The sequence below is a fragment of the Linepithema humile genome, chromosome 2 (genome assembly GCF_040581485.1).
Source record: "Linepithema humile isolate Giens D197 chromosome 2, Lhum_UNIL_v1.0, whole genome shotgun sequence".
Classification (NCBI taxonomy): Eukaryota; Metazoa; Arthropoda; class Insecta; order Hymenoptera; family Formicidae; genus Linepithema; species Linepithema humile.
Window position 1 is genome coordinate 31,562,884 of NC_090129.1, and position 25,373 is coordinate 31,588,256.

The 25,373-nt window shown below is 31.7% G+C and overlaps 5 protein-coding genes across 12 annotated transcripts in view; 4 read left to right on the top strand and 1 right to left on the bottom strand.

Annotated features, from left to right (window-relative positions):
- LOC105671620 (neuronal growth regulator 1-like) overlaps positions 1-25,373 on the bottom strand; it is a 225,160-nt gene that overhangs the window by 173,006 nt on the left and 26,781 nt on the right. The gene's annotated exons all lie outside the window — the stretch shown is intronic.
- On the top strand, positions 241-7,009 carry LOC105671612 (uncharacterized). Its single transcript, XM_012365903.2, has one exon. It carries the CDS (start codon positions 1,187-1,189, stop codon positions 4,016-4,018), a length of 2,832 nt encoding a protein of 943 aa, XP_012221326.1. The 5' UTR covers positions 241-1,186; the 3' UTR covers positions 4,019-7,009.
- LOC105671587 (uncharacterized) lies at positions 7,119-11,735 on the top strand. Its single transcript, XM_067350167.1, has one exon. The coding sequence runs from the start codon at positions 7,816-7,818 to the stop codon at positions 10,267-10,269; it is 2,454 nt and encodes an 817-aa protein (XP_067206268.1). The 5' UTR covers positions 7,119-7,815; the 3' UTR covers positions 10,270-11,735.
- On the top strand, positions 12,088-17,040 carry LOC105671614 (uncharacterized). The gene has a single exon (XM_012365904.2). It carries the CDS (start codon positions 12,642-12,644, stop codon positions 15,042-15,044), a length of 2,403 nt encoding a protein of 800 aa, XP_012221327.2. The 5' UTR covers positions 12,088-12,641; the 3' UTR covers positions 15,045-17,040.
- Positions 17,225-23,467, top strand: LOC105671588 (uncharacterized). Its single transcript, XM_067350144.1, has 2 exons — positions 17,225-18,682; positions 18,944-23,467. Exons 1-2 carry the CDS (start codon positions 17,362-17,364, stop codon positions 21,082-21,084), a joined length of 3,462 nt encoding a protein of 1,153 aa, XP_067206245.1. The 5' UTR covers positions 17,225-17,361; the 3' UTR covers positions 21,085-23,467.

Consider the following 25,373-nt stretch of genomic DNA (forward strand, 5'->3'; position numbering starts at 1 on the left):
GTAGCGAGAGCAGGAGTGATATGCGTTGTTATTTTTCGTTGCCATGCGATTCTCATTGCTGTCACGCTTAGAGCGTACAGCCTACGATCTAGCCGCGATCAACGCGCGATTATTCGTCAATCCCTTTTAATTAATATCTCAATTACTATTGCGAAAATTGCAAAACGGTAAAAGACTTTTCTATTCAGTTTACCGCACTCTATCCGTACACGAGCGTTGGCACGGACATTATAAAACACCTTGTATATATATATATTAATAAATACATTTATTCTTGGTGATTACTGCATTTCTATAATTGCATTATATTTATATTGAAGTAGCTTTTGATGTACAAAATGCATTATTTGTTCAGTTCTTTTTATAATTACTTTGTGCATTTACTTAATAACAAATCTTAATTTGCTACCAAGAATCTAAAAATCGCATAATACAATTCTTAGCATTTTAATGCGTTATATTGTAAGTATTCCGGTACATATGATTTACTCATTGTGTCGAGTATTGAGACGCATGCGTCTTCGTACGAAGAAATCGCTTATTTGTGTTTGTTTGGTCCTTCAACTCGACACATTATTAGAGTCCGATTGTCCGTCTCGGGTTACATTGCCTGTCATACATCGTCTCTCCGGTATAAATAAAAGTGAAGATGGGCTACATATTTCAATCAGTACTATGTTCACGAAACGCTGATAGAACAGGCATGTTGTTTAATTAAAATTTGCCGGCAGAAGATGTATAAAAGCCTTATCGCGACATATAGACATATAGACATATGTGTGAGTGTGAATAATGCTGACAATTAATTACGGACAAGCAATTGTTGTGAATTGCGTTTAACTCGGTTAGTGACGAAGTAAATGAACAGCTTTTCGTCTTTAGTCATGTTTCGTTTCTCTGTTGTTTAGCTCGTCTCGCTGTTTAAAAACGATAAAAGTGAAAATTAGCAGTATTTGACTTGCGCATTTTAAGTGAAAATTTGTCGAATTTGAAAGTGCAATTTTCAGATTGGTTGGACCTTTGGCAAATAAACGGAAAAACACGGAAAACACGTGTGTATTAGGATTCGCTTAAATATAAATCGTGTTCCGCATATTTTCGCAAAAAGAGATAAAACGAAAATTCGCGAGCAATTATTTACGGAGTATTTTACGGCCTTCCGCTAATCGTCTTTGAAACAAGCGCGATGAATTACGATATCCTTCGCAACTTGCAAATGCCTTATCTGCAGGCGATTCAAAGAATTCCGGGCAACACAGCCAGCAACAAGCTGGAGAGGATCGGAAAATTAGCTTCGAACGAGCCAGTTGACTTTAGAGACTTCGAACTATTGGCTTCTCCAGAATTGCTGCCTTTATTGCAAGTGGAAACCGCTGTGAAAAATAAGCGACACGAGGATATAACATCGGCTCTGATATCCGGCGATTCGACAATCGTGTGTCGAGCTTTAAAAGCTTCTTGGTTTTTTGATGGCAATCACACAATTATCAACGTCGCATACTTTTGCAAACGTATCTTCCCTTTCGTTTCTCTGCGCACGAGAGTTTGTATAGTGAAGACACTTGCACGCCGAATGAAGAATCCGGTGTTCGCGAAGGAAATGTTCACGGCAGTAGCAGCCACTTTCGGTGTTAAAAACGCTTTACCATTAATCGTGGCTTGTGATGAGAATTTCACTCATGAATTTGTAATGCAGAAGATTATGCTGCCCGGCAATATTTTAAAAAAAGTATTTGATAAAAATTTTAAACTCGGAGTTAAGTTTCTTAAATCGTTTATTCTAGATTGCAAACAATACGAAGTTAGCAACACGCTTGTTGATATGAAATATCAACTCGGTATCATTCAAACTTATAGGCCTTTTCTCGTTAAATTAGCGAAAAAGTGTCCAACAGAATTCGTAAATATAGTCGATTCGCTCAACTTTTGTCTAGAAATCGTTTTAAGTAACAAAAGTGCCGATCAATTTCTAAGAAAAGCGCTAAACGCCGTGGCTAAGAAGCCACATTTATACGTACCCATTTTACCTCCTAAAACAATAACCGCGAAACGAATAGAAGTGATATTTCCAAATTTAATGAATCAAAATCGGGAAAATTTTTGTGTTGATAAATTTCTCGGCTACTTAAAAAACTATCCGGAGGATAAAAGGCTCGCGCTGCTGTGTGAAACATATAAGAACATTTATCAATGTGAGCTTCTTCACAATATACAAAATGTGACTCCCACATTATTACAATTATTGCCTACCAAGAAAAGGATTGCAATTGTTAGAAGACTAATGAAGACTACTACTCCTCATAGTGCGATGGATTACGAGAAAGCTTGGCTTTGTTATTTTCCTGTTAAGAGAGTGCGCGTGATTATTACATTTAAAATGCGTCAAGCTTCATCTTGGGAAAGCAGACTTGCTTATATTTTGCAAATGATATATAATTGCAAGGTTAACAAGGACGAAGAAGCGTTATACAATACTTTAACGTACATTATAGACTATGTTAAAAGCAACAATATTAAAATATACGAAAAAATGTTACATCATGTTTCACAAATTTGTGAAATACCACGTTTAAGCGAAAGGAATGGTAACCTTGTTTTTCGCATTATACAATCATTTTACGTAAAATATGGATATGTGGAACCAAAAATACTCGAAGATATGGTGCATTTCAGACTTATTCACAATAGGCCAATCCTGGATCTGATTGAAATGTTACTAGTAACAAATGATTATAAGTCCATAAAATTTAATTTGATCACAGACAATCCACAATACGAGAGGACATGCCTCATAAATTTTTTAAACCTCATTGACGAATATTATATAAATTGGGATGAAGAAGAGGAACAAGAAGAAGAGGAAGAAGAAGAAGAGGAAGAAGAGGAACAAGAAGAAGAGGAAGAAGAAAATCAAGCAGAAGAACAAGAAGAACAGCAGGAGGATGAAAATCAAGCAGAGAAACAAGAAGAACAGCAGGAGGATAAAATAGAAGAAAAAAAAGAAAGGAATGAAAAATCTGAATTGTGTCGGTTTATAATAGCAATGTATTGTTTCAACGATAGATACAAAAATGTATATAGCAAGATAAATCGTTTAACAATTTTAAAACATTATTGGATAATGGATGCTTTTTACTTAATGGAATTGAACGCTCATATACATGTACCGTTTCGGAAAGAAGCATGGAATGCACTGCGTAGGCATGAGCCAGAATTGTATCGCTCTTGGTTGTTGTCAAAAAAATTGACGAATTTGACGATCGCGAATGTAACATCGGGCGAAGCGCTTTGTTTATTGAAGGAAAATTTTCAGAAAGTGCTGGACGATTGGGAAAAATATTTGATAGATTGCCAAAAGAATTATCTTTTAAAACACGTGCAACATTTTGTTAGAGCCACACGTTGGTACAAGGATATTCCTATTAAATTTGCCAAGCGTTGCATAAATGACTTATATACAAGGGATGCAACGAAAATGTCACCTGCCTTGATTATCTTGAGTATTTTACTTCACGGCAATACGATGATAAAACTGATAAATATTAATGATTTTGACGCTACGAATAATCACGCGCTCGAATCTGCTATTAGCTTGAGTATGAAATTTTCCAATCCGCCGGTGCCTCTCAGTCTTGTTGGTAAATTATTCGTTGGAGCCTATCCGTCAACAGCGTTATTGACATTGGCAAATGTAAGCAAGCGATGCTCCATGTCGGAAGTGATGCTGTTCGCCAAAAATGTATCGACTTTTCATGCTGATGTGCAAAAATTCTGGATCAAGTTGATGAACTTAGCCCCAACGCGCGATTTAGTGGATTTTCTCCACAAAATGTGGACGACCGAGCGTGATTCTGCTGTTCGAGTGCATTTATATGATGCGATTCTGAGATTATTTTGCGAAAGACCAGGACTCGACACCTCGTCTCTGTTTCGCGAAGTCAACATGACGTTGACTCTGGAGGACAATGTGCTGCTTGAGAAAATAAACTTGCATCCCAAATCCCGACGTTCCCAATGAATATCTCGAGAGATATTTTAACATATGGTTCGACGCGGTAGGGAATCGTAGTGAGATGGGTTTAGAACTAAACTTTTAACTAAACACATTGATATTTGTTTAACAGAATTTGATCGTTACATTGATGCTTTGTCCGTGGATTATATTGAGAATGTATTTCGAAATTTTTTATTTCACGTTGATGTCGATACATGTCGATCAATGAGACGTTTCGCGATCCCGTATCTTATATCTTCGGCTAATTATCAGACATATCTCAAAGTAATTACCAATATTCTTCCCAAGACAGTAATGAGTCGCTGGAATGTATCTCATCCTCGAATATCACACTTTTCTCTTTTGAATAACACTGTACATTTTTTTTTTCTACGATTTAATTATTTCTTACTTGACATCCAAAAAAGCCTTCTCTGATTCACGAATACTTGACGATTTACTCAACATATTTCCATCGGTTTTATTACCTGTGCAGAATGCAAAATCTTATTTGTTATTAATATATGCAAAAACGCTAGTGAGTTGCAAAGGGATGGAACCATTCATAGAATTTTACTTTGGCCTGAAACTTGGTCGACAAATGCCAATGTTAATTTCTACCTTCTCATCGTATTTAATACCGTTTATTGTCAATGTTCTTCAGTATTTTTTAACAGATATTTCCAAAACTTATATGTTTGCTACAAACAGTATTATATCAGGCCTCATAGATGTTAACAATGTGGATTCAGCTGTTATGGCGACAATGTTGTTATCAACAAAATACTGAAGAATATGACTATTTGCTGGCTAAATTAACTAAAACTTTTCCGGACAACAATATTATCGCAACTATATTAAACAATGATAAGAACAAAAGAGAGATTTAATGATATCATTGAAAATAAATTGACTGATATTAGTTTAGAATTCGCGACAAATGAGTTCGATTTGCCTATATTTTAAAATAGTATACAATGATAATTGATAATTTATATATCTTTTTTTATATAATATTAATGCAGATATAATGGCATATTATTATCAAAAAGTTGAATTATTCTAAAAATTGTATAAATAATATACAATTATTTTATTGAAAATATTAACATTTAATTATAAACAAATATTATTTTAATAAGGTTTAAAATTAAAACATTATAATTATAAATATGTTTTATATTAAAAACTGATTAAAGTAAACTGTGATTTTGTAGAACATTTTAAATTGTAAGTAAATACAGGGTGTTTCAAAATCGACAAAGGCTTTTTGGATCAACTTTTTTGACTAGAATGACTATCCAAACACGCTGGCAACAGCTTCGTGACGGAACACCCTGTATATACAGGGACAAATGTTCAAATTAAAAAGACATATTTTTTTATCAAAAGAACAATTAAGTAATTTCACTTATTAACCAATTTTATTTGCTGACACAACTTTTTATTATTTTTATTATAATTTTGACAGCAATTATTTTACAGCAATAACTTACAGCAACTATTTACAGAATAAATATACGTTTATAAGTTATATTTGTTATATGTTAGTATTTTTAATAACATAATTGTATCCTTTAAAAAATTAATTTGTTTTGAAACTATATAAAAATATACTTGGGAATAATATACTTTAATAGATTTGAAAGTATTTACAAAACAAATTTATTTTGAAAACTTCATGTAATAATTCAATTCTCAAACCTTTGGTTTGTTTTATTACAAAAAACAATGTAATAAACATAGAATAAGAGTTACATATTAATTATGCGAGATAAATATATATATTTTAATTAAGACAACAATTATATGTACGCAAAAAACTCCGACTTATCATTTATATATATATACATACACATAAATATATATATAAATTTATAAAATAAGATTTTTGTATTTAAATTTAAACGAGGAATCTAAATTTAAATAAATGCATATTCACACAGTATTTAATCATATTTGTCAATGCATTATTTATTATTAATACCTCATTAAGAAATTGCATTAATAATGCGTATGATCATCATTCTGTCGTACATCACTTTCGAGAAGCATAAATCGTGCAAATTAGATATTTCGCAAGATGAAATGGAGATATATTGATATCTTTAACTTAATAGAATTGTACTGTTGTATATAATAATAGTTTTGTATATAATAATAATTGTATATAATAATAGTTTTCTTATATATATGATAAATTAATCGAATTATCATAAAATCTTAAGAAAAGAGTATTGAGTTTTATATTTATATTTAGTTTAAATTTAATAGTGTCAAAATGGACAAGACAAAATTGTTGATAAATGCTCTAATAGACATTATAGTGTAAAGAAAAGAAGCAAAAATAGTGATTATCAATTATTATAGTAACTTATAATACTTTTAAAAAATTATTACATTTATTCTACATTGAAATCTATATAATATTTAGCAACAATAATTTTAAGATTTTTATTTTTACAGCTTATAAATCAAGTGTTGTTGAACATTTTATTTTTAACAATTATCTATTAATTAAATCTACATGATAATTCAAAATAAAAATTTCGGATTTCTTGACTGGATGTCAAAAACATTAAACTAAACAACTACGAAAACGACTTGAGATAGCGTCACTTTCTTCTAATTTGAAACTATTTAACGCAAAAAGCAAATAGAAGAGTTATTTGCAATGTTTATGCAATAAATGAAGGAAATTTATTATTTTTTACGTAAACAGAAAGTTTACATTAAAATATTCTAATAATTATGAATGCATTAATTAAAATATTATTTCTTTTTTTAATTAAAGATATTTTGTACCGATATTCTTGCATGTGCTAATGGATTATCACTTGTACAAAGCCATTGAGTAAACGCACACGTTAAAATATTCAGTGACCTATAATCTTATTTGTGCTAATTATAACCAAGCTGTGGAAAAATACAGAAATTTATTCTTGTTGATTATTGCATTATATATTAGAGTGTCTCTTAACGTGCCATCAAAATTATACATTTGGTTTTTTTCAATTAACATTTCAGTTTAACATTTAAACGCAAAAATTGGTCTCTTATAAAAAAACTAAAATTTGATAAAAAATAAAAAAAAGCTTACTGCACGTATCAACAATATGAATATTTTACATTTTTATGTGATTGAAATAAATCCTTTGTCGAATATCGAATATTAAATAATGTGTGTTTCTTCCAAGTACATGTCACTTCTATGTGATTAACTGTATGGTAGGTTCGTAAACATTGCTATCCGACTATATCGTTAGTTCTTTCCAGAAAGTACAAAAGAACGGAATGTACGTAATTTGATCTCCGTAAAGATTTCTATACAAATAATTACGAAATAGACGCAATTTGAATAAAACTTGCAAGTTAATTGGCAAGAGAAAATGTATAAAAATACAAGCGTATATATCGTGATATGTACATATATACATGTGATATATTAGTGCGTACGTACAAGTAACGTGTAAACGATTCAATAGAAAGGAGCAATTGTTGCAAAACACGTTTTATTTCATTAATGGATTTGTGAACAGTTTTCAGCTTTTCATTGTACATTCTGTGTTGTTTCTATTCCGCGCTTCTCGGAAATTCGGCTTGTCATCAGTGATAATTATCGTGCTTATGAATACATCGATCTTAATTTGACTTTTACTAAACCGAGTAAATCAAATAAGACGTTTTGTTGCATTTTTTCGAACGTATAAACGGTGCAAACGGTTTTGCGCAACATTAAATGAAACAAAAGCAAAGATTTCCAAATTTACAAAGTATTTTTTGTTCCTTTACACAATTGTAGATAAACGGTAATTCTCACCATGAATGAGGACACATTTTGTGATTTCAAAATGTCTTATCTTGAGGCAATACAAAAAATACCAGGTGACACCGCTAGCGAAAAATTCAGATGGATCGGAAAATTAGCTTCGGACGAGCCAAACGCCATTGAAAATCATGAGAAAGTCTCTCCAGAATTATTACCTTTGTTACGAGTAGAAGTCGCTGTGAAACATAAACGACATGAGGATATAACATTGGCTCTGATTTCCAACGTTTCGACAATCGTAAGTCGAGCTCTTAAAGCTGCTTGGTTTTTCGATGGTCGACATGGGATCGTTGACGTTACGTACTTTTGCAAACGAATCTTTCCTTCTGTTTCTCTACATACAAGAAATCGTATAGTGAAAACACTTTCACGCCGAATACAGAATCCAATATTCGCGCAAGAAATGTTTATGGCAGTGGCATCTACTTACAACATTGAAACCGCTTTACCTTTGATCACGATTTGTGATAAGACATTTATTTGTGAAACATTGACACAGATGAATCGTTTACCATCTGTCAAAATTCTCAAAAAACTTTTCTTTAAAAATCGAAATTTGGGACAGTATCTTTTAACATATTTTGCTCATTATTATTTTTTAATAAGAAATGAAACTCAATTTAGAGAATTATTCAAGAAATATAAGTATTTGTTACCTAAAGTAGTGAAGAAAGATCCCACATTTTTAGTGGACATAATAAACATATTTTTACTTAATCAATCACAATTGCTTGTGCTGAGTAACACATGCGCCAAAATATTTTTGAGAAAAGCACTACAATGCGTAATAGAAAATCCAAGATCGTATCATAATATCTTACCAAAAAGAATATTTAACGCAGTATTAGCGAAGAAATTTCCGGATTTAATAAACAGTCCTATGTTGCATAAATTCTATAGCAAAGAAATATTACACGTTTTAACACATCATCCAGAAGACAAAAATTTCGAGCTGTGTCTTGAAACATATAGGAAAGTTTGCAATGGTGAACCTGTCAACATCGAAGATGTAACGCCTTTTGTGTTAAGGGCATTACCCGCCAAGAAAAGAATGCAGCTGGCCAGAGAAAAGATTAACAGTAATTCTCCTCGTGAAGCGATCAACTGCAGCACAGCATGGATTTGCTACTTTCCTGCTAAAAGAGCGACATCAGTTATTAAATTAAAATTAAATCAAACATCAGATTTTGACGATAAATTTCTTTGCATATTGGAAATGATATATGCATGTGAAGTTAACAACGACGACTATGAGTTATACAATACCTTGAAATACATTATAGACAAAAGATACTTGATAAGCGACAATGCTGCGATAGATGAGCAAAGATTAAATATTATTACATTCGTTTCCAAACCAATGTATTTGAGTGAAAGAAGTGGTTTTCTTGTATATGATATGATACAAATGTTCTACGAAAAGTATGGTTATGTGCACCCAAATATACTTTACACTATGATGCTACACAGACTCATTCATCACAATTCAATTGAACATTTGATCGAGATGTTACTAAAAAGCAATGATAAGTATACTATAAACGTTGTGAGCTATGCACCCGTGGAATACTTGCAGTATTACAAACAGTTTATTGTCAGTTTCATAAATATTATTCAGAAAAAATATGCCATCAGCTGGGGAATAAAATTACAACAGGAAGTTGTAACGGAAGAAAGAAGAAAACGACAAAGACAAAAATTTGAAAGAAGAAGAAACCACTCGAGAATGGAACAAGGAGATACGAGAGAAGACAAGCAACACAGACTTCTAGCTTCAATCAATGAAGAAAAATCAAGAAGTAGTAAAATATATCTTTTGTGTTGTTTGATGATAGGAATGTATAATTTGAGAGAGACCAAAATAGAGAAAACGAGAAAAAGACGCAAAATATATGATCCAGAGCTTGTGTCAATTACGAAATATCCTTGGTTTATGAATGCAATATATACAATAATGCGCCTTAAAATAAATTTTCCATCTCAGAGAGTAGCGCGTATTCTCTTACACAAGTTTGAACCAGAATTGTATCGTAGTTGGTTTCTGCCGAGTACGTCGAAGAACATCGAGAATGTTACGTCGGGCGCAGCGCTACGTTTATTGAAGCAAAATTCACAGAGTGTACTGGACAATTGGGAAGAATATTTGATAGACTGCAAAAGGCATTATCGTCACAAACACGTGCAACGTTTCGTCAGAGCCACGCGTTGGTACAAAGATATTCCTGTTAAGTTTGCTGAGCGTTGTATAAGTGATTTATACGGAGAGAATATGAAAGAAATATCATCTGCATTAATTATTTTGAGTCTTTTGCTTGACGGCAATTCACTGGCAAAATTGATAAATCCACTTATACTTGCTCGTTTGGAAACAGCAATGGACAAACACAAGTTTGTGCGCGCCTTACATTTTATAACGAAATTCTCCGATTCGCCGGAATCTCTCTAATTTCTCGGTAAATTGTGCTAAAGTACAAGATCGATCCTCTATGATAATTGATATCATTTACAAAGAAATTGGCAAATGTACAGCGTTTGAAAGCATTGGATCTATTCATAATTTTCCACAAGCGACCTAATAATTCGTTTTACATATTATGGTTTACGAGTATCTCCTAACGCAATAACTTTTATTAACCAATGTAGAAGTTATTCTGTTACATTAGGAAATCTCGTTATTGTATCGTAAAATTATGTTAATATTGATAGCCGGAGACGGAGAACTGCTTCGGAAAAGGGAGCTGTATCGGACCGACATATTTCTTGTAGATTCATAGGAAAATATTTTGAGCATTAGGTGGACACAGTAAAAAATTTGAATATAAATTATATAGAAAATCGAAGATATAAAACAGTACACTCAGGTTTGTTTGCACAGCTCTAAATATATTTTGATAATTCTTTTTCCGAAGATGACATCAACCATATATCTCAACATTTATTATTTAATGCTGATGTTGATTTATCGATGCGATGAGACGTTACGCGACATTGTACTTTTTAAAGTTAGATAGAAACGATAATGCTATGTATTTTAAGCTGATTACCGATATTTTTTTGTACTCGGTGAGAAATGACTGGAATGTATTTTCGCAAAATGCCGTATTTCCTGTTGACAGAAGTCTCGGTCAAATTATGTTAATAATTTTATGTTCCGAACTGTATTAATCCATGTTTGTTATGTATGCCATAAATTGTATTAAATGTTTTGTGACAATGTGGCATTTTGTACGCGTACAATCTGCAATAGTATTTTGCAATGATAATTTTTAGTAATATTTTCTTATACAATATTCATGATTTTATTAGTAATACAAATTTATTTATATAGATGTAAATGTATTTTAATTATACATTAATTCTCATATGTTTGCTCGAAAGATGCAATTATTACAAAATTTTCATTATTACTTTATATCTTTGAGTGTTTTTGTGTGTATATAGTGTAATATATTAATATTTTTTATGCTGAGCGGATTAGAGTTAAGTGGGCGCGATCAGAGACCAGATATGACGATCATTATGGACGTAATACTTTGTGAATCGCGTATTTAATTTAGAAAAATTGACGAATGCATATATAGTTCATATTGATCAATTTCGTTGTACATATATATTTCTATACGCTCAAAAGTTAAGATAGTTTTTAATAAATATTTAAGAAGTTTGCAGAAGCATAAGGAACGTATATAATAAGGATTGCTACATAATTGTATGATGCAAATAAAAGAATAACATATTTGTTTAGATTATTATAGTAAATACATGTATGTAAAAAATCTGCTGATGTAAAGTGATTTAAGCAATAAATTTTTTTCAGCAATTTAAATAAATATCTTGTTGCAAAATATATATATACATAAATTTCAATAAACTATTTATTAATAATGCGTCCTAAAACAAATTGCATAAAGAATATTTAATATTTATCATAGATATTTAATTTAAATAGTATTAATGAATTTAATTGATGTATAATTAAAATTATATACTTGGCTTTTTCAATTATTTATACATTTAAATGTAAAAATTATGCCTTCTAACTAAAAAGTAAATGATAAAAATCTAAAGAAAGCATAAAACTCACTGCACATACTGACAGTACGAATATTTTACATTTTTATGTTATTGAAATAAATGCTATGTTGAATATCGAATATTAAAGAACATGTGTTCCAAGTACATGTCACTTCTATGTGTGATTATTGATTATATGATACGTTCGTAAACACTGCTGTCCGATTATATCGTTAGTTCTTTCCAGAAAATATAAAAGAGCGGAGGTTCCATAATTTGGAGGTCTCCGTAAAGATTTCTATACAGATAATTAAAATAGAAATAGACGCAATTTAAACAAAACTCACAAGTTAATTGGCAAGAAAAAGTGTATAACAAACGTATATATCGCTATATACATATATGCATGTGATATGTCAGTGCGTACATACAAGTAACGTGCAAACGATTCAGCAGAAAGGACGAGAAAGGAGCAGAAAATCGTTGCAAAACGCGTTTTATTTCATTAACGGATTTGTGAACAGTTTTTAGCTTTTTATTGAACATTCTGTGTTGTTTTTATTCCGCTTCTCGAAAATTCGGCTTGTCATCAGTAATAACTATTGTGCTTATGAATACATCGATCTTAATTTGACTTTTACTAGACCGAGTAAGCCAAATAAGACATTTTGTTACATTTCTTCGAAGGTATAAACGGTGCTAACGGTTTTGTGCAACATTAAGTGAAACAAAAGCAAAGATTTCCAAATTTACAAAGTATTTTTTGTTCCTCCACACAATTGTAGATAAACGGTACTTCAAATCATGAATGAGGACATATCTTGTGGTTTCGAAATGCCTTATCTTCAGGCAATACAAAAACTACCAGGTGACACCGCTAGTGAAAAATTCAGATGGATCGGAAAATTAGCTTCGGACGAGCCAAACGCTATTGAAAATCATGAGAAAGTCTCTACAGAATTACTGCCTTTGTTACGAGTAGAAGTTGCTGTGAAACATAAACGACATGAGGATATAACATCAGCTCTGATTTCCAATGTTTCGACAATCGTGAGTCGAGCTCTTAAAGCTTCTTGGTTTTTCGATGGTCGACATGAGAACGTTAACGTTGCGTACTTTTGCAAACAAATCTTTCCTTTCGTTTCTCCATGTACAAGAAATCGTATAGTGAAAACACTTTCACGCCGAATACAGAATCCAGTATTCGCGCAAGAAATGTTTATGGCAGTGACATCTACTTACGATACTGAAATTGCTTTACCTTTGCTTCTGGCTTGTAATGATGTATTTATTTTTCAAACAGTGAACAAGATGAGCATTTTGTTACCCTATAAAATTTTCAAAAAAATTTTTCAGAAGAATCTACGGCTGGGGAAGCTTCTTTTTGAATTTTTTGTTTTTTCTTATCAGAAATTTGTGCCTCAATTAAGAAACGTATTCGATAAATATAGGTATTTTTTACCAAAATTGATGAAAAATTATCCATCAATTTATGTTCGAATAAGCGCCTTCAATTTAGGTAATCCATCACATAAGTATATGTTGAGTAACACATGTGCCAAAAGATTTTTACAAGCAGCACTAGAACACGTAATAAGAAATTTGGAATCGTATTATACTATATTGCCAAAAAAAATATTTAACGCAATATTAGTAAAGAAGTTTCCGTATTTAGTGAACAACCCTTTGTTACATGGGCACTACAGGAATGAACTATTGAACATATTATTAAAGCACCCGGAAGAGAGATATCTCAAGCAACATCTTAAAACATATAGAGACATTTGCAATAATGAACTTGTCGACATAGAAAATGTGACTCCTCACATTTTGAGATTATTACCCGCCGAGAAAAGGATACAGCTGGCCAAAGAAAAGATAAACAGTAAATCTTTTCATGAAATGATGGACTGGAGCAGAGAATGGATTTGCTACCTTCCTGCTAAAAAAGCGACAGCAGTTATGAAATTAAGATTCAATCAAGAATCAGATTTTCGCAATAAACTCAGTTACATATTGAAAATGATGTATGCTTGCGAAGTTAACAACGACGAAAATGAGTTATACAATACCTTGAAATACATTATAGACAAAAAATACATGATAAGCTACGATGTTGAAGCAGATAAGGAAAAGCTATTTAGGATTACAGAATTTTCTAAACCATTATATTTAAGTGAAAGAAATGCTTGTCTTGTATATCATATTATAAAAATGTTCTACGAACAGTATGGTTATGTGGAGCAAGATGTTCTTGACATAATGATACTATACGGACTCGTTAATGACAAATCGATTGAAAATTTGATCGAGATATTACGAAAAACTTTTGATAATCATGTACCTATATCTTTTACACATGGCGCGTTTAGGGATTACCCGCATCATGAAAGACAGTTTCTTGTAACTTTCCTTATTGCTATTGAGCAATTGTATGCCGACAGATGGAGAAAAAACTTACAACAGAAGAGTGGAGAAGTGAAGAAACGGAGAATAGAAAGAAAAAAAACTTTAATCGGAGAAGAAGAATCAAAAAATGGAGAAAAATATGTTTTATATCGATTGGTTGTAGCAATGTATGATTTTAATGAAAAATGCAAAAAATTTGGCCTAGAACATATGTCAATTAAAAACTATCCTTGTCTTATGAATGCAATACGTACAATAATGCACGTTAAAACAAATTTTTCATCTCGGACGATGCGGATTCTGTTGCACAAGTATGAACCAGAATTGTATCGCAGTTGGTTCCTGCCGGATACGTCGAAGAACATCGCGGACGTTACATCCGGCGCAGCACTACGTTTATTGAAGCAAGATTCGCAGAGTGTATTGGACAATTGGGAGGAATATTTGATAGATTGCAAAAGGCATTATCGTCACAAACACGTGCAACGTTTCGTCAGAGCCACACGTTGGTACAAGGATATTCCTATTAAATTTGCTGAGCGTTGCATAAGCGATTTACACGAAGAGGATACGAAAGAAATGCCATCTGCTTTAATTATTTTGAGTTTTTTGCTTGACACCAATTCGCTGACAAAACTGATAAATATGAATTCATTCATATTTCATTTGGCATCAACTATGGAAAAGCACAAGTTTTTTCGCATGTTAGATATCATTAAATTCCACAAACTGCCATTTGTAGGAGGGACGGTATTTGAGTCGCATCTTACACCTTGCACCTTGCACCCTACATATTAGAATAGCTTTTAATAATTAAATAAAATTAAATATTTGATTTTTAAAAATTATTTAAACATAACGCTAGAAATTATAATAACAAACAACTAATAATAATAACAAAACTTTAATTTGTAACAAGAAATCCGAGAAAATCTTGTAAACTGTAGCGCATATTGGTATTATGAATATTTTATAATTTTGCGTAATTTAAATCGATGTGTTTTCTCTTCCAAAACTACTGTTCGGGATTATTGAGAGTTGGACAAGTTTAAGATCAAAAACATTGTCGATTATATTGTTAGTTATTTCTTTAGAAAATGCAGAAGAACAGAGGATACATAATTGAAACGATGCAAAGTTTTACAAATTTGCAAAGTATTTTTTGTTCCTGTACACAATTGTAGATAAACGATACTTCAAACCATGAATGATGACACATCTTCGGGGTTTAAAATGTCTTATCTTGAAGTAATACAAAAAATACTAGGTGAAACCGCTAGCGAAAAATTCAATTGCATTGGAACATTAGCTTCGCGCCAACCAAATGTCATTGAAAATCATGAGAAACTTTATGTCGTTTTCGATTAAATTAACAGAAGTTAATAGGTCATATTGTATCATTTTATCTTTTGTGATAAATACATTTTACATGCGCGCGCTTCGTAATAGTATTACGAAGCGCGCGCATATACAATGATAAATTCTTAATGATGTTAACTTATATGATATTCATATTTTACTTAGAGATACAAATACATATGTATTGTTTTTGATGTATTTTCATTAATTAATACATGTTTAAGAATTTTTTATAAACATAAGCAAACGTATGTAATGAGAATTGCTAATTAATCATAATTGTATAATCGTGTCATTTAATTATATATAATGAAATGTATAACACGCAAATGTTCGAATTCATTATGTAGTGACATGTACACCAAAAACATTTTAGTACAATATCATTTAATAAATTATGTAATAAAAATTTCTCAACAATTTAAATAAAATCGTTGCTGCAAAATGTATAATTTTTCCAATAGATTATTGCAAAATGTCTAATTTTCCCAACAGATTATTCATTATTAATACATCTTCAAGAAATTTACATAAAGAATGTATGTTTATAATAGAAATTTTGTCATATAATATTTTTATTTTCTTTTAAATTTTCAATTGTACAAATTTCGTATTTCATAAAATAAAATTGAGCTTTTTAATACTCTTAAGTTTGTAGAATAACACATAATTTTTTCATGATAAAGTTATCGAATTATTGCAAATTTCTTTTTAATAAATAAGTAAGTATTTATATTTAATTTGTATTTAATAGTATCACAAAATATGAAAAGAAAAAAATTGAAATATAAGAGAAAAAAATTTCAATCACCAAAGTGTGATCCCAATTTGTTTTAAAAATACACATTATTTTATTAAAAGAGATGTCTACGTAACTCGTATTTTTTAAAATGCAAATAGGATTTTAACACATAAACAAATGTATATAAGCGCTAGGGATAATTTATTGTACTAAAAGAATTGAGGAAATGATAATTAGTTATTATGTACAACATTTATACAATTGATACATCAGATGCTCTAAAGTTAATGATTAATTAGAGAAATCTTTTTCTGAGATTTAGAATTTTTTAAATGTTAGCGTTACTTAAATTGATGAATGTTTTCTAGGTGCATTTCTCTCTTCTTTATAGTGGATACTTATTTGTGTTTGTCCGATTTTTGGTAGATTTAAACAGATTGCCGTTCAATTATTTCGTAAATTCTCCAAATAGCATAGGAAAATCAAAAATATATAGTTTTATTAGTTTTTGATTGACGCAGAGTTTGCTGTAAGAATAATTACAAAACGGAAATAATTTGAATAAAATTCGCAATTTAATCAAAACTGGCCAGAGAAAGTATGCAAGCAATATCGTGATAAATATGTCAGTGCATATTTTTAATCTATTAATTAGTGGCGAGCGATTGTTGAAAGTCATGTTTCATTAGATTGACAGAATGAGGGCCCTTCTGCCTTTTATCATTAATATTTTATTGCTCTTGTTTACGCGCCTTTCAGAAACGATAAACGTAAAAAATTGCGCATTCTCATTGAAATTTTTGTGTCCAAGAATTCACCGAAAGCGTCGATTTCAGCATCACCTTCGGTAGATCGAACAAACTAAATAATATATTCATTTGTATTCATTTAATCGTGTAAACAGTTTTGTCTGGTAACGTATGAGGATAAAGTCAAAACTCGCGAGCATTATTCACGGAATATTTCTGATATATTAGTTCACTTAGTTATCTTAAAATTATTTTTTAAACAACGATGAACAATACATCTAACAACTTCAGAATGCCTTATCTGCAGGCGATTCAAAGTGTACCGGGCAATACCGCAAGTGAAAAGCTAAAATGGATCGGGAAATTAGCGTCGCACTGCGAAGATGTCATTGGAAGTCTCGACAAACTTTTTCCAATACTACTGCCTATATTGCAAGTGGAAACTGCAATAAAACGCAAGCGACACAAGGATATTACATCGGCTTTGAAGTCCGACGATTCGACAATCGTGCGTCGAGCTCTTAAAGCTTCTTGGTTTTTCGATGGTGGACATGAGATCGTCGACGTTGAGTACTTTTGCGAACGTATCTTTCCTTTCGTTTCTCTGCATACAAAGACTCGTATAGTAAAGACGCTTGCACGCCGAATGAAAAATCCGGTGTTCGCGCAAAAAATGTTTACGGCAGTCGCATCCGCTTACGACGTTGAAACCGCCTCACCATTGATAATGGCATGCGATCAGGATTTTATCTATAAAACAATCATGAATAAGAAACTCAAACTGTCCATCAAAATTCTGAAAAGAATTTTTCGTAAATATCCAGATTTTGGAATATTTTTGTTCAAAGAATCTATTTATTCCCCGGAATCGTTTGCGTCATGTCACGAACAGATTGATGAAGGAGATCAATACAACATCATTGATAAATACGAGAATTTTATACCTACATTAATTAAGAAAAGACCGTTGAGCTTTATAAAAATGATTGAAGAATTTAGCTTTTGGCCATTAACCTATATGAGTAACAAATGTGCCAAGAAACTTCTAAATGCAGCATATACACAACAGTTTGTGCTACCTCATCTATCTATACTTTGTAATAATATGTCAAAAAAAATAATTGATACGAGAATATTAACAGAGGATATGTTTCGAAAAGAAATGAGACCTTGTACAAAAGAAAATTTCTACTCAGATGGAATGATTTATTACTTAAACAAGTTTCCGGAGGAAAAAAGACTCGACTTGCTCTGTAAGACCTATAATGACATTTTTCAACAAGATTTTCTTGAAGACATCAGTAATGTGTCTGATGAAGTGTTGCAATTATTACCAGTCAAGCAAAGGATTGAATACGCCAGAAGATTCATGAACATTGAGCCCTCTGATGACGCGCTGAACTTCAGGTCAGCTTGGATTTGCTACTTTCCTGTTAAAAAAGCAATATCAGTCATTAAGTTTAGATTTAGTCGAGCTCAACTTTGGGAGGACAAACTTGGTTACCTTTTACAAATGATTTTTACTTGCATAGTTAACAAAGACGACAGTGCGTTAACCTACACTTTGACGTTCGTGAAAGATAAATGTAAGAATATGGACGCTTTAATAATAAAAGAAATAATAGATAATTTTTGCTATATTTATAATGTTTGTAAGTTAAACAAAATAAATGGCTCTCTCCTGTTTGATATTTTACAATTGTATCGCGAAAAGAATGGACATATGGAGGAAGAAATAATCTATTATATGATTAATTTCAGGCTTATTCATAATATGCCAATCGCGGATCTGATTGACATATTGCTATTAGCAAATGAGAATTCTATAAAGTTCAACATACTTACAGATTATCCACAGTATGAGAGAAAGTGCCTTGCAGTTTTCTTAGATGTTATTGAGAAGAAATATTATACCGGCAACTGGCAACAAGAATTACAACTGGAAGTCAGAAAGGAAAAAAAGAAGAAATTAAAGAGACTAGTTGCAAACAAGAAAAAAGAACAAGGAGAAACATCTTTAAACGAGGAGGAGGAAGAATTCGAAGAGGCATTACAAGGAATGGGAAAAAAAACGAAAAAAATCTTTTTGTACCAGTTGATTGTGGCAATGTACGATTTCAATTTAAAATGCAAAAAAATGGGTATAGATGAAGAATTAATGACAATTAAAGATTATCCTTGGCTAATGAATGCTATTCGCGTAATAATGCGCAAGACAGATTTTATTTTGCAAAAGAAGATGCATATTCTGTTGTATAAGTATGAACCAGAATTGTATCGCAGTTGGTTCCTGTCGACTACGTCGAAGAACATCGCTGACGTAACATCGGGCGCAGCGCTTCTTCTACTGAAGAAGGATTTTCAGAGTGTACTGAACAATTGGGAAGAATATTTGTCGGATTGCAAAATACATTATTATCACAAGAACGTGCAACGTTTTGTCAGAGCTACTCGTTGGTACAAGGATATTCCTGTTAAATTTGCCGAGCGTTGTATAGAAGATTTACATGGGAAAGACGAAAGGGAAATGTCGTCTGCTTTGATTATCCTCAGCCTTTTGCTCCAAGATAATTCACTGGAAAAACTGATTTGTCCATTTATCCCCGCTGTAGAAACAGTAATGAACAGTTACAGACTCGTGCGTGGTTTAGATTTTGCTATGAGGTTCTCCAATCCGTCGTTGCCTCTTAAACCCATCGGTGAATTGTGCAAAGGAAATCATCTATCGATAGTGCTAATGACATTAACGAGTGTAATCAGGCGATCCTCTTCAAAGGAAGTGATGTCATTTGCGACAGAAGTGGAAAGCCTGAACGTCAATGTTCAAAAACATTGGATCAAGCTGATGTATTCAACAGCATCCATACATGATTTAACGATTTTTCTTTACAAGGTGTGGCAGACTGAAAAGCATCATTCAATACGAAAACTTTTATTTATAATGATCCAGAAATTATTCCGTACGAAACCACACCCGAAAACCTTTTCTCTATGTCACACAATCATGTCAACGTTGACGGTCGAAGACGAAAAACTGCTACGCATGGAGGAACTGTCACCCGATTTTATTCCCGACAAGTACTTCGTGGTATATTATGACCAGTGGTTCAAAACAATAGAAAATCTGAGTGCAAGTGGTCTGAAAACTGAGATTGTAAAACAGCACATTGAGATTGGTTTGGCACATCTCCTTTTATACATAGACAACCCTTTGTCCAGAGATGACATCAACGAGATTTTCCTAATGTTATTATTTTGCAATAATATTACTATATCTAAAGCAACGTGCCATTTCCTGGTATGGTTCTGTTTAAACTTTTATGACTATGCGTACTTTAACTTAATCGACGATATTTTTTCGTTCTATGTGAAGAAGAACCGCTACAAGTTTCATCATAACAATGCAGATTTTTATCTAACGAATCTCGTCGTACATCGATTTGTGAACGAATTTATCATTAGCTACGTCAAGTTGCGCGACAATAAATATTATGATGTGCAACTCATCCACCAAACATATGAGGCATATTTATCGGTGCTGTCACCCGCACAAAATGCAAATACTTATTTACTGTTAAGATACGCGATGACGTTGCAGGAGTTCTACAGATGTTCGTACGGATTTCAGACAGAATTTTCCTTTGGTAAAAAACTTGGCGAAATCATGAATGAATTAGTTGATATTTTTACGCTGTACCTAATACCTTTTATGAGCGAAGTTTTGCAGTACTTTCTAAATTATGTTTTCGATACGAACTGTCGACAGGCTACAAAGAATGTAATACAAGGTCTTATAAGCGCTGATAACATGTATTCTTCTTTTATGGCCATAACGATATTATCGGCACAGAAACGCGGAAACGATCGTTTTATGGGAGTGTTAAACGAAAGATTTTTATCTTACTCTGCTTCTTCAATCGTATTCAATCATTGTCGGAACAGTATAAACTTTATTGATGTTGATTTTGATGAATTCGGCGGCCAATGATTTACATTAACTTATATTTCGTGACAAGTGTATCTTACATTCGTATGCGCTTCGCAATAGTATTCTGCAACGATAATTACTAATGATACCTTTTTATGTAATATGCATGATTTAATTGTAAACGTAAATGTATTTTAATTGTAGACGTAAATGTATTTTATATTATTTAGCCGCATGTTTTTCCTCGGAAATCAAAATTATCATTCAATTTTTTTTCTCGTCCAAATTTTTTGTACAGCATATTTATTAAAAGTTGCAATAAGTGCTTAAATATTTTCTAGAAGTGTACGTAAATGTACGTAATGTTTTTAATTATACATTTTTAATTGTTTATTATTAATACGCATTTAAATAAATTGCATAAATAATGAATGTCTGTTTTGCGACAATACCCTTTCTATAATTTAATCCACTAATATCTTTTTTTTTTTAATTTTCTCTAAACGTTTAATTTGAGAAATTTGTGTAAAACTGTAGGAAGTAATAAGAATATTCTTATATGTATGTTCTTGAAATTTCGAGGCAAGCGAACGCGTGATGTTTATGTCCTTGGGTTAACGTCGACGTGAATAATATCAATCGGGCCAGGACACTAAGCATATCAGCTGATACTTGGACGGATATAGAAAACGAAGAGAATAACGTTATACAATTTTCTTACAAATTAAATCTTGTATTTTGCAAGACAAAATGTAGATTGCTGGAATTCTTAGAGAAATAAACTAATACTAATATTTTTTCTATATAATAAAATCATCAAATTATTTCTATATATAAAATCCTAAAAGAATAATTAAAATTAAAATTTGATAGTATCATGAAATAAACGAGAAATTAAATGTGATGCTCAATGATTATTGGCCTGTTTTAATATTGTGATTGCTTAGAACCGATGTACTCTTTACTTCAGCATCTATATTTATGCAGAATTAAAATTTTTTCTTCAATGAACTATATAAATTAAGTCTTATTCGTTTTAAATATAGATTATGCTATATGCCTATATTCGTCGTATACATACGATGCTTCCGCCAAAGTCGTGACAATAGCTTCTCTCAGGAAATTTAAATTTTACAGGTAGTCTTGACACGCAAGCGACATTATGCATGCTGGCCGTACACACTGGGTTTTTCTGTCAAATGTCCACCTCACGTTTGCAAATTGCAAAATTCAATTCGGACCTACTCTCCGTTGCCTGTTATCTGCACGCGAATACATTTTATGATGAATATTTCGCAGCTTATGCATTTATATTTTGTCATGTCTCTCTTAGTATTATTCAGTGATTATATTTTATCTTGAACATTTCAGACACCATCAAAACGAGATTTTAAAGACGTTTGCCCGTCTTTACGTGATCGGAATGTAAACGTCGAAATTTCAAAGATATAATACATTTGCACAACTTCCGAAGTATCACTACGCGATTATACAATTATATTTTTAGAATTTGCCCAGCTTTTTATTATAATTTCTTGGAAAACGCAAGATTTTTTTAAAGCAAAATTTACATTTTTGTCATGGAAACCGAAATGTTTTACTTTATATGCAAACATAAAATTTAAGATTATATAACGTATAATTTGTAAAGAAATATACTAGAATATAATAATGTTTATTATCCAGTATAGATTTTTCACTAAATTTTAACATAACTTTCTAATTAATTTTTTAAAAATAAATTTTTAGAAGCAATTTTAGTTACACATAATTCGAGTTTAATTTTTCTCTGAGGAAAAGATATGGCAAAATAATAACAATAGAGCTAAAAATAAAGAAAATCTAGAAATTTTTGTTAATTAATAAGTACTGTCTTTTATGTTAATTCCGTAAGATTGATTCAAGAAAATAAGTTCGTAGTAAATGCATGGAGTTTGTACGTACAAAAAAAGGATTCGCGTTGATTCCGTTGAAATTGTGAGAATGTTTTACGTAGTGTTTCTTCTTAAGACTTCTTTCTTGCGAATTTCTCAAGAAAGCCAAGAGAAGTGAGAGTATTATCTCTTGGGAAATTTAATTCTCTGGGCAAGCGATAATAAAATTTAGTTAAAGAGTTGATTTTACTTCTTATTCTTTCATGAAATTCACTGAAATGGACGTTTATGCTGCGATTTGTAATTTAAATAATTATAGACAAATAAAAGAGATGCATTTTGTTTTACATTTTATAATTAATCGAAAATATCAAAAATAAAAATTTTGCAATATCTTTTTATTTGGAAACTTTAGTTTGAGTTAAATCTTTAAAAACTTCTATTACACCGAATATCTCGTTTGTCTATATGCCATATTTAATAAATTATAATATCATTTATGAGACATGACAAACAAATAATTTTTGAATGTCCGAATCAAATGTAAAGATAGCATTTTTTATAAAAAATTACTGAAAGCTGTGGTATCACGATAAGCTAAATATCCTACACGTCAATGTACAAGTCAAATGTAAATAAAGATAATATTTTGTAGTGGTAACGAAACAATTAACGACGTCCAGTCAGGCATGAAAAAGACTATGGCAAAAAACTGCAGTTGCTTTTTACGGGCGATCATTTTCTGGGTATCGATCCGAGAGGGGGCAAAAGTGTGCTAGAGTAGTTTTCTTGGACGTTGTTTTACACGGCGCATCGCCGGCTGTTAATCTTGCCAATTAACGGTCTTCAAATGACATAAAAACTAGCGGCGGCGACAAAGTAAAAGCGACGCGTAAAAAGGAAGGTAACTTAAAACTTGAAGTAAAACGGAGGAAAATTGGAGGAATTAATGGCGTATACCCGCGTCCGTTATAACCATCAAATAATTATACTCGTAATTTCGCGATATCCTACTTTAATTTTTAGAAAAATATTCTCGTTCAAAAATTTGTCAAGTTAGTTTTTATTACGATTTTTACGATTTTTAGTCTTAAAAGAAAGTGATTCTTTAACAGAAATTGAGAAGTTTAATGAATTTAGTTTCAACAACATGAATCAGTCATAATTTTGCTTTTGAACAAATATTAGATGAGATTAATTTAAAAAAAATATGTTGGGAAACATCTTCCTAAAAAACATTTCAGAAAAATTTATATTGATAAAAGACAGTAGCACAAATAATTGGGGGAAAATTTATGCAGAAATTGTGAATGAAAAATACTCATGAAAACGATGAATAAGATATAAAATAAAAATAAAATTAAAATAATGGTTTTAGCGACGAAAGAATTGAGACAAAAATTGACACAAGACGCGCGTCAATGTATCGGCAAACTTTTTCATTTTCCGAGCAAAAAGAGCTGATTCTGATGAATTAGAATCGAACGGGTTATGAAGATTATCCGAGTGAAGTGCAGGACGATACTGTTTGAGTAAATTGCAAAAAGATTGTGGCAGAGATTGGGAAGATTCTCTGCTGCATGCAAACGTCGCGTTACTTATCTCGATTTCTCCTCCTCTTCTTTTTTTTGGATGATTCGGCAAGAACTGCCGAATTAAGCTCGGCGTAATCGGGGTAACAGAAGCGCGTGCTAATTAAGATATAACATTGACTAATGGCCGCTAATTCTAACGCGCATTAATGAAATATAATTCACCTCGCGGCAGGCTATATTACGTTGTAGTCAGTTTATACGCGGCATACTTACTTTCAGAAACGTGCCGGGTGATTTAAGTGCCTGCCGCTAACGAGGACAGCTACCACGCCGGAATATAAGCGTGTCCGACGTGATTTTTAACTGTTATTAATGTCGCGGCAGTTCCCCCGGTCAGATTTTGCCGTTAGACGCGAAAAAAGTGACTCGTCCCTTCTAGATTGATTTGCATTTGAGTTTGCATCGAGTTGCGAGTTAACGCTTTGTGCGAAATTGTGGAATAATTTCTGCAATCGAGCCTCACGAAGCAGCATTTCTCATAGAATGTTTGCTAATGGAATGTTGTTCAAGTTTTTTTATGGTTAATTTTCCTTAATAAAAAAGATCAATGTTTCGAGTTATCAAAAATTGCAGATATTAACAATTTTATAAAAATAATTTTTAAAAATAAAAAATAAGAAATTTATTTTTACCTACATAACTCCACCAACATTTACCTAACCTAACTCTATTTAATGAAATTTCAACGAAGTTTTGGTCTGTTAAATTATTATTGTTAAAACATTCTTGCTTGAATTGTGCAACCGGTCGTTTCAAGCACCGCTGTTTATTATAACTTCTCAGTTATGTTATAATAATATTTATGCAATAACTTTATTCGTCTAGTCCTTAATAGGCTGAAGAGTGCATTAGATTACAAACATCGTTGCACGTCAATTTA